The sequence below is a fragment of the Penicillium verrucosum genome (genome assembly GCF_028828655.1).
Source record: "Penicillium verrucosum strain IBT 35672 chromosome Unknown utg000002l_segment0_segment0, whole genome shotgun sequence".
NCBI lineage: Eukaryota > Fungi > Ascomycota > Eurotiomycetes > Eurotiales > Aspergillaceae > Penicillium > Penicillium verrucosum.
Window position 1 is genome coordinate 1609988 of NW_026643211.1, and position 10207 is coordinate 1620194.

Below are 10207 nucleotides of genomic sequence, written 5' to 3' on the forward strand. Positions count from 1 at the left end.
AACCGAACACCCTAGACAGGGCCAGCAAAGATTCGATGCAAGATGGGAAGAAAAAAAAAAAGAACACGGTCGGAAAGACAAAAAAAAAGTAGTAGGGGAAGAGGATGTAGTGAGGTGGTCGTCACTTGGCGGGATGGAGGGAAATGGGCTCCACTGGGCGATCGGCAGCTAACACATCAACCAGGGAACACGCACATGAGGGGAAATGCCGTTCTATATCAACTGATTTTTATATTAATTTTAGATCTATGCATATATAGATGATTTGTTTACAAGAGAGGTATATCAGATAGCGTGGTATACATATGGTTAGGTAGCTTGGACAGCTGTACACGTTACATATAGTTATAGGAGAAATATTCTATGTAAATTGTACAAAACACCGAGTAACCATATACTACAGGTAGTACACAATATGTACAAACTATGGCCATCCGAAAAGTCAAAGATAAAACCTCCTTTTTTTATATAAAAAAACTCCTAAATACCCCAAAAGCCTACGTCAGCAGTGAAGTGTCCCTCCCATTGGGAGGTTACGGGCGACTAAATGCCATCCGACACATAACTCTTTCATTGGTTATTACCTCACCGCCTAGTTCATTACTTTTTTATTTGTATACCTAGGTATTATACACTTTATAGATTCAATTCAGATTCAATTCAGATTCAGTTCAGATTTAGTTAGTAAGAAAGTAAGATAGTAAGAAATCAAGAGTCAAGACTTACGACTTAGGAGTATAAAGAGCCCGGTATTAAAAAATTAATATCGTATTTGTTGAACAATCTCCTAACTATTTGTTCGTTATTTACTATTTGTTAGCTTGTTTACTATCATCGAGCAGAGTTTAGATGGTTTTTCCTTTAGGGGGGTATATAACCCCTACATTTCTAGTTTAATCAATTAATAATTCTTCCTCTGCTTTCTCCCCACATAGTAACAGGTTACTAAACAGTATTTATTTATAAAGATACTAGTTATAGTTATAAAGTAACTAGTTAACTATATAACTATTCAACAATGGTACTTGTGAAGTGAGAGTGGATCGAAATTACTGCCAGGCAATATAAACCAATGAGAGAGTTATGTGTCGGGTGGCATACTCAGTCGCCCGTAGAGGTCAATCTGGGGTTTTTCGCCTCTTCCGCTTTGGAGCCGAATTCAGCTATTTTCATTTCATTTTATTTTTTTTTCGATTTCGTCTCACTCTACAACAAAACTCATTTTCAGTTCAACTTACCTTGGGTGATATTCCAGGGGCCTCAATTATAAATTATGGCACAGCAAGGGCCAAGTCACCCTCTCAAGACCTCTCTTCCCGAGACATATGCCGCCATCAATGCCCAGCAACCCCCACCTTCGTCCCTATACCCTTCACAAGAAGAGCAAGACAAATACCTAGAAGGAAGGCCTGGTGCGACCCAACAGCACCTCGAAGTCGCCCTAGAGCACGCCCAGCAGATCCAGACCCAAAAAGACGCCGAAGATGTGATCCTAAACCGCATCCTCGAGCTGCTCGAGCTCCCCTCCTCCCCGACAGCGGACCCTGCCACACCATCTCAAGAAGACACCGTAAAACTCAAATACTCACTCGCCCCATTCCGCCCCAGCGACTACGACAATCTGATCTTGGAGCGAAACTTCGAAGATTTGTGCGGGTATGCTCTATGTCCTCGCAAGCATCGCAAGAAAAACGGCCCACAAGGCGGGTTCCAATTTAAATACGGCCCCAAAGGCAGCGGGCCAGGAGGACGTGGCCGCAGCGTGGACATCGTTTCTCAGGACCGCATCGAAAAGTGGTGCTCAGATGCGTGCGCAGAGCGTGCTCTTTGGATCCGGGTGCAGCTGTCCGAGAAGCCTGTGTGGGAACGCCGAGCGGACGATACGCGGGGCACGACCATTTTACTACTTGAAGAAGCCCGCGCCAAACGCCTGAAGGCACCAGCGGCTACTAGCAGTGTCTCTTCCGTTATGAATGATTTGCAGAGCATGGGACTTGAGAATCGCGACCGGTCCCGGGAGCTTGCGTTGGAACGCGGCGATACAAGCTTGATTCGTCCGGATGGACGTGTCAATGTCGACATCAGAGAAAATCAACGTGGTTCTCAGCAGGTTGCTAACGCTCCACAAATGCGTCCGGAGGATGCAAATGGCGGTTCCATTGAAGGATACGTGCCCAGGGAGCGACGAGACTTGGACCAGGATGGAGACATAGATCTGCTCGATCAGATCTGATATAGCAGGGTTGCGATGGGATTTCCAACGGGGCTTTTCGGCGTTCTACATTTTTAATACCCGATCAATGGTGACATTGATACATGAGTAATGAACAATCTACGCAGACCATATATATGGCTATGGGCTGGCCAGCAGGACTTACACATATATACATATAGTTATGTATATAGGTATAAATCCAGACATGACTCAGACCACCAAAGGTCTCTAGTCTCTTAGACCGAGGTTACCCCCAGTCCAAAAACTCCTACGTAGTCCAACCCAGAGAGTTAACTCATAGGTAGACACGAGAGGGGAAAAAAATTGGCAATCAAGCGTCATCTCCTTTCGGAGAATCAGCGACACCTTTCTCAAAGAGAATCATGTTTATTCATTCCTCATCCAGGAATAGCCTTCCACACTAGCTAAACCATGCTAGCCGGGCGAAAAGCCAGCCAGAACAAACATTTGGGTACCGCCAAGGGTCGACCGAAGGCCAGGTATGAACTTTTGTTTTCGTTATTCCGGGCGCTGGATTTAGCGGGGACCGAAACGACGGGGGCGCTCGGCCTGCTGCTGCTGGCTGACGGCAACAACGTTGACCTTGAGGTTGTCGAACTGTAGAGATAAATATTAGATATATGCCAAGATATTGTAAGTGGGCAGTGAAAACTTACGCCAAGGGACTTGAGAAGGTCCTTGGTGTCGGCGTCAACGTCGAGCTGACCGGACTCGGTCTGGGAGACGTCGAGAGCGGAGACCTCAGGAACGTACTGATCCTTGCGCTCACGCTCCTCCTCCTGAAGCTTGAAGGAGATACCGCGGACGGGACCACGCTGGATGCGCTTCATCAGGTGGGTAGTGTAACCAGCGATCTAGAACAAATTGCGAATCAGAATTGGAGTTCTCGAGTTGTTGGTTCCAATGTATCGAATCTCACCTTGTTGCGAAGACGCTTGGAGGCAATGATGGCGATCTCATCACAGATACGCTTGTTGGTCTCGAAGTCGAGGGTCAACTTGGGGTAGTAACGCTCGATGATGACCTTAGCGGAGCGCTTGACTGTCTTGGTACGGACGCGACCCATTTTGGCGGTTGTTGGCTGGCGGAATGAATGTTCGAAAGATCGAGAGTCGTCGTGCCGATTTGGATGAGTTTGAAAGCCGGCTTTCGCTTAGTCTTGTGCGGGTCCTTGCCCTAGGCCCTAATCTGCAAGTCACGTGGTAACAATCTCTTATTTGATTATGTAATCTAGGACTGGATCGCGCTTGCTCTTTTAGGAAGGTAGCAAACACATCAAAAAGTACACCATTCTCGAGCTTATTATTCCCCCTTCAGTGAAGAACCGGTATCTCCAATGATCGCTGTGAAAATAACTTTGATATTGATGCGTCGATTTATATGACATAGTCAGAAAAGAAAAATGAAAGTAGCTTTACACAAGCACCAAATCTATCATACATGGTACAATCCCTTGCACATCCACCCCTACTTCATTTCCCCCTACGACTTAGAGTTGAGGTTATTGAGAAGGCTGCGTGCGACGTCCTCTGTCCCCTTCGTGGGTTGCCTCCGGGTCCGGTTCTCCCCGGAAGGCTGGAACCGAGGCTGGCCGAATGGCTGTCTGTCCAATCTTGGGACTATCGGGGATGGGGTATTGGCAACATCGGAGATGGTCAAGGTGGTCGGCTTGTGGTAGTCTTCGATTCCGTAAGGAGCCTTGGCGGTTGCACTCGCGCGATAAGATGAAAGGCCAATACGGCCGTCGGAGTCAACCGAAGCCCGGATGGGAGTGACCCAGTATTTACCTCCACCAGGGATGGATGCATCGAAGAAAGTCAGACCGGGGGGTGTGCCTTGCTCCACAAAGGTCATAGCATTCAAATCTTCGACAGCAATACCACCGATACCTGCAAGGGCACGTGCCATGCGTCCCTTAAAGCGGCCCTTGGGGCGCAAGATGCGAGCCTCCACAGGGCGCTGGTGGGCTTGTGGGCCAAACTGGGCATGGTTGTGAATCAGGGCGTGTGATCGCGTGTAGGACAGACCGCCAGATGGGTGTGTTTTGGGGGGTCCTGAGACGGCGTATTCGAATGAGGACAGCTTGCTTCCAGGGGCTTGATAGTATTTGCGTCCGATACGCTCGCTGGGAACCGCCGGGGGGAAGCGAGGTCAAGTAGATCAAATACCACAGGACCGAGAGCGAATGGGTCGTTTCGCAAAGTCTTAATGTAGGCATTGAACTCCGCATCGGTGACAATTGCGGGTTGGGTGTCCAAGTCCTCTCCATTATCCTGTGCCAGTTTCCGGATCTCGGCAGACCGCTTAGCGACAAACTGCTCACGAAGCTTCTGCAGGAGTTCAGGTTTATTGCGAGTCACTTGCTTCAAGTACTCTGCGAACTCAGCCTCTGTCTGCCCAGCAAGCCAAGGGCCGGTGTGTCTGAATTGTTTGGCACCAGGTTCCTGGAGACCCTGGCTGGTCTCGGTGTTATCTAGATGCGTTTCGAATGGACTTTGATGTCTTGGCACAACACTTGTAGCATAATTGACTTTGGAGGGGAGAGACATAGGCATGTGCAGTTCCTGGAACTTCTCGAGGGTCACAGTGTGATCTGCGGCGGATTCGAAGTCGGTGACATGTTCATAGGTATCGAGAGCGTGCACCCTGACAACAGGTCTCGATGATTTCTCCGATGTCGACTTAGCCGGTAAAGGTCGTTTCAATCCCCAATCGCCTCGAGCTAGTGATGATTGTGGTGTAACGATGGAGGCTCGGACGGGGTGAGGCAGAGTTGCGGTGTCGGATTCTCTCGACGTTAGGTCATTGCGGCCCTTGAGAGTTTTAGGGAGTGCGAACAGACGCGAATTTCGCAGCAAGTTCGCCGTTGGCGATAGCCTGGCGGAGGCCATATCGTTCAATGGATTGACTATGTGATCTTGAATAGCTGGCGCGAGAAAAGTTGACCAGAGAACACGGGCCAAAGCGGTACGGTGAGCAGCAACGACCTGAACCGCGGTTTTATATCTATACGATGTGCCTAGATCCACCAATGTTTGCCCCGTACAATATTTTTATTATAAGATATAAGATGCGGTGACATTTGATGGAATTTGTTATTTAAATGGCTTTGCTATAAGTAGTGGTAAAAGAAGAGTATTTTCTTTCTTCTTTTACAATGTATTTATCAATTCAATCTAGATCTATAAAATGAAGGACACTCCAAATTTAACCACCAACAGCTAGAATCGAATCAATGGCGTCTGACACTGTCTGTTTCAGTGGGCGGTACTCGATTCCAAGAACCTTTGCGACTTAGTATTGTCAATTCCATAGATGTGTTCTGGGAAGTCGCTGGGAGCGTCTGCAGGGGGCAGCTTAGGCTTTAACTTGGGGTGGGTCTCGCGAGCAATATCTGCAAGTTCCTTGTTCGAGAAGAAGCCAGCGGTGACAAAGAATCTTTCGCCTCCTGCCTCGGAAACTTCAATGGCTCTGACATGTGCGAGGGCCACATCGCGCACATCCACCCACAGGAAATTGCCTGTTGGAGCTAATTTCTCCTTCATTTCACCCTGGACCATATTTCGAAGGCGCTGGTTCGAGGTGTTGATGGTCTCAAGAGTGTTGAGATAATGAACGATCGGGCCAAATACCAGTGGTGGATTGATGGTAGCAAGATCGAAATTCGGCTTCTCCTTTTCGATGAAGGTCCAGGCTGCTTTCTCCGCAAAAGTCTGATATAGAACTGACTTAGCGCTGGCATTTACTCAGACTGACCGTCAAATATCACCTACCTTGCTACCACGGTAAACTGACGAGTGGTCCATCGCCTCCTCCCACGTCAACGGGTTCCATTCTTTCTCGCTGTAGACCTTAGGGTGCTGCTTGGCGTTCACAATGGCAGCGAAAGATGACGTGATTACCACTCGCTTCACGGTAGGGGCGTATGCTTTGATTGCCTTCAAAATACCGGTTGTCCCCTTGATGGCCGGGTCAAGGAAGTCTTTGACAGGGTCCTGCACGTTAAAATGGAAAGGAGATGCAGTATGGAGAACATAGTCAAAGGGAGGGTTGGATTTGACGGCCTGTTGACTTTCCGTTAGTTTTGTATCTATTAGAGAAACGATCTTCTACTAACCTCATCAAATGCCCCGTCCTTAGCTACATCATTGACAATCACATAAGAGAGTTTCTCCTTCGACACGTCGGGGTGAGCCTCAATAATCCGTTTGCCCTTCTCCTCCGATCGGACAGTAACAACTGTGTCAAAACTAGAGCAAAATTGTCAACCAACAATATGTATGTGATGTCTATGTGGCCAAATCATACCCGCGCTGTAGCAGAATGTCGATAATGTGGGCGGCGATGAAGCCACTGCCTCCTAAAACAGATAATTAGATTCGGTTCGAGGACATATTAACATTACATACCAGTCAAGAGAACTTTAACCATTGTGAATGATGACTTATAGAGCTAAAGATGTATGAAATGTTCAAGGATTAGGATAGATAGGTAAAAGAGCGAGGAACCTGGCTTTTATGGTTCCCCTCACTCCCGTCATTCCCCGCAGCCTATTACAGCCTGGAAACCTTGGGAGCTTGACCAGCGATTACAAATACCTAGGTATAAGCATCGGTGTTTAATGGAGTTAAGATCTTAATGTTATCCTCGGACAGCCTATTTTCTTGCACTTTACAGTACATGATTCAATCCCAGCCCCCTTTATATGTAGGCAGTACTCTCTATGACTGTATAATATCTATTTATTATTGACCCCATTCAATTTAATAGATGTCGAGGTTAATAGGTAGCACTAGACTGCTTATATGCTCAGTCTTGATGGTGGAAGTATAGTTCTTGGGCATGAAATGGTATACCGTCATGGTCCTATGGACTATATAAAGTACATAGGTAAGTATTAATAAAATGATTTCAGCTAACTAGTTATATATGGATCCAAAGTACCTACTTACCATTCGCACCAGTCGCAAGATATCCCCTATGAAAAGGGTATCATATGGTAGCTGTTCAAGTTACGACTACGAACAAATTCACCAGGCCATAAGTCCTCTGATTGGCTAGATATTTCAAGATCACGTTTTCTTTTGCCAAGAAAGAGTTGTTTCTTTTTACGCAGCACTATTAGGGTCCGTAGTCAGTAGTGATACTAGTAAACCACTAGATCCTTCTAGTTATAGTTTATCTCTCCCTGCCTTCTCTATCTTCAATTCCTGCTCGAATTGTGCTCTTCTTCATTTCTCCGTCTGTAGCCAATAGCAGAGTTACCTACATATATTTTGTTTCTCTGTGCTGTCGATACGCCTCCAATGCTCGTATTACCAAGATGTCTCTCAACAACGACATTTTTCTCCTTATCAGTGAGCAGCTAGATGACCAAAGCGATCAACTCAATCTTTTACTGGTATGCCGTGGTTGGTATTCGATCTTCCTCCCGAAAGCATACAAAACAATCTCTGTTGAAGCCCCCCAAATCTATCCTCTTTCCCGCGCCGTTCGAAACAATCCTAGAATAGGTACTGCCATCCAAAATCTGAGTGTTGATTGGTGCCACTCCGAGTCAGAACTTGGGAATGATTACGACGTCGATGGGCTTGTGGAAACCTTGAAGCAAGTGGGCGACGCTGCAGATGATCTTGCCGCATGGGAAGAAAGTCTGCGGACAGGATGCCCTGATGCCTGGCTCGCAGTGTTTGTGCTATCGCTCGAGTCTATCAAGAGTATGACTCTGAGATTTTCACACTCGCCCTATTTCCTACCCATGGTAACGCGAATCGCCGCCAATGGAAATCTACCCAGCCCGAAGTCAGCTCTCCAATCCCTAGAAAGCGTGGACATCTGGGTGGACGATCATATGGAATACTACCTGGCGCATGAACTACTGCCATTCTTCTATCTTCCCGCAATGCGAGTGTTCACTGCAGGGGGGTCTGTGAAGTTGACCCCGGTATCGCGTCACTTAAGCCGGGGACCTCTACGATCAGGGAAATCGATCTTGGTCACTCTAATACGAATAACGGGGGCAACGGGTTCGCCGAATACATCATTTCGTGTGCCAATTTGGAGATCTTCGACTATCAGCACGACAACAAAAGCATATGGGGTGAAGTCTACAAAGAGTTTTGCCCTCTTCTATTCTACAACGCACTATGTTCCCAAAAGCACAGCCTTCGGGAACTTCGATTGAATAATAATGGAGAGACTGGAGACAGCGGGTTTGATGAAGACACCGAGGAATTTAATGGGTTTGGATCTCTAGCCGAATTCCACCAGCTACGTGAGCTTCGGATGCCATTGCGCACACTTTTGCAATTTGGCTCAAGCGATCAGCCGGAAGTATCTCTCCTGGAAGTTCTTCCACCAAGCCTAGAATTGCTCAATCTTGCTCACTATCACGAGGAGGACTTCGACATTGTCAATAAGAATCTTCAGGCTATGCTAGCACAACGAGAGCGGCTCCCGAATCTCAAAAGAATTGAGATCCAGCCTTACACTTTGGTGATGACTGCAGGGGCTATCGTTCACTCAACAAACTTCAGAGTTCAAGAGTCAACACAACAATCCTTCCTGCCATTTGACATGGCCTGTCGAGAAATGGGAATTCAGTTTGGCTTCAGCAAGGAGGGCAGTTATAGCTTGATCACCGTATGATACATACAATTGGGCGCAGACAAAAAGCGAAGAATTGATCATGCCTGAATGTGTACCAAGTGCAAATCACGAAAGACAGAAAACATCATGTGGCCGGTTAATTAGACTCAATCAAACTCAACACAGCAAAGTGGTATCTAGCACGGATCAAGGAACCATAAAAGGCTACAGACCATGTTGCTAGAGCACTTCGCACCATGAGAAACCCACTTGTGGCCAAACACCATGTACATGTAGCTGGCAATCGGTCATCTCCCCCTCTTCCCACGCAGTCATCTCACCCACCCCAGGTCGGCGTCGACTCGTGCCACTCACTCCGACAGCCACCACATGAGCGGCTCACACACCCAAACGATCCTACTACAAATGACCTCCCGCAACATGACTGGGCTAGCAACAACATACAATGCTTTATAAGTGCAGCTCACTGACACAAAATTATAACCAAGAGCAGGAAAACGGCGAATGGGATCCATAGGCTAGAGGAACCCCAGCAGCACAGCTTGCCAGTCGATCAATGATCAAATGAATCCGGCTGAGAATTGCGTCATGAAAATGGATACCCCGATTTGAAGCCAAGAAAGGAATTCCTTGATATTATTCCAGCTTTCGGAAGAAAATGGCCACAAGGTGATTGTGGGGATCGTGGTAAGATGTACGCCGAAGATTCTCATTGTTTCCTTCAAGAGGGCGTGCGAATACACTAGCAGCAAGTCACTACTCTCCAGTGTGTCCCTCCTCTCCAGTAGCGACTTCGGGAGTGTGGTGATGATTCTCAGTAGGAGGTTCAGTATCTCTCCATCCATCAAGGCCCCATAAACGATAGAGACTCAATGAACTCTTTTGTCTGCAGGAGCCTTCACAGTAAGTCACCTTCTCTTTGCAAGTCCCTGGAATCTGTGAGGGTCTCACGTAAATATAGAGGTGGATAGTGTCTCGATATAACAATCAATATGACGAACAAGTATAGTTGACTCTTGATACAATACGTAGGGCGAGGAAGCACACGAGACAGGCTTCCTCACCATCAGGGGAACCCATATAACTTCTACTTGGAAATCTCAATAATACCAGACAAGAAAAGTGGCAATTTATACGGCCTATCCTTGTAATTATATTTATACTGCAATGTCTTTTTTTATATGAACAATATGGTAAAGGCACACATAAAGGCTGTCAGGATTATGTACGCGAACGGATCGTTTGAGTGACGTATTTGATGATGAAGATAATATGACTAGATTTTCAGACACATTTATATCCGAAAACAAGATGTTATCTGAAGTATACTAGACAACAAGGTCAAAATAAGTATAAAGATAG

General features: G+C 46.8%; 5 protein-coding genes across 5 annotated transcripts; 2 read left to right on the forward strand and 3 right to left on the reverse strand.

The window, feature by feature from the left end:
* Window positions 1-1273: 1273 nt before the first annotated feature.
* Window positions 1274-2233, forward strand: N7516_006237 (Rtr1/RPAP2 family protein phosphatase; the record flags this gene model as incomplete). Its single annotated transcript, XM_057218957.1, has 1 exon — window positions 1274-2233. The coding sequence occupies one exon, from the start codon at window positions 1274-1276 to the stop codon at window positions 2231-2233; it is 960 nt and encodes a 319-aa protein (XP_057073048.1).
* Window positions 2234-2425: 192 nt separating this feature from the next.
* On the reverse strand, window positions 2426-3372 carry N7516_006238 (40S ribosomal protein eS17). Its single transcript, XM_057218958.1, has 3 exons — window positions 3156-3372; window positions 2893-3090; window positions 2426-2833 (listed from the first exon to the last, which is right to left on the reverse strand). Exons 1-3 carry the CDS (start codon window positions 3300-3302, stop codon window positions 2753-2755), a joined length of 426 nt encoding a protein of 141 aa, XP_057073049.1. The 5' UTR covers window positions 3303-3372; the 3' UTR covers window positions 2426-2752.
* A 346-nt stretch (window positions 3373-3718) lies between these two features.
* N7516_006239 (mitochondrial 37S ribosomal protein bS1m) lies at window positions 3719-5127 on the reverse strand (the record flags this gene model as incomplete). The annotated part of the gene is made up of 2 exons (XM_057218959.1): window positions 3719-4318; window positions 4405-5127. The coding sequence occupies 2 exons, from the start codon at window positions 5125-5127 to the stop codon at window positions 3719-3721; spliced, it is 1323 nt and encodes a 440-aa protein (XP_057073050.1).
* A 366-nt stretch (window positions 5128-5493) lies between these two features.
* On the reverse strand, window positions 5494-6667 carry N7516_006240 (SDR family oxidoreductase; the record flags this gene model as incomplete). The annotated part of the gene is made up of 5 exons (XM_057218960.1): window positions 5494-5949; window positions 6010-6300; window positions 6354-6486; window positions 6545-6596; window positions 6646-6667. 5 exons carry the CDS (start codon window positions 6665-6667, stop codon window positions 5494-5496), a joined length of 954 nt encoding a protein of 317 aa, XP_057073051.1.
* Window positions 6668-7559: 892 nt separating this feature from the next.
* Window positions 7560-8884, forward strand: N7516_006241 (uncharacterized protein; the record flags this gene model as incomplete). The annotated part of the gene is made up of 2 exons (XM_057218961.1): window positions 7560-8161; window positions 8218-8884. The coding sequence occupies 2 exons, from the start codon at window positions 7560-7562 to the stop codon at window positions 8882-8884; spliced, it is 1269 nt and encodes a 422-aa protein (XP_057073052.1).
* Between the last annotated feature and the right edge of the window lie 1323 nt (window positions 8885-10207).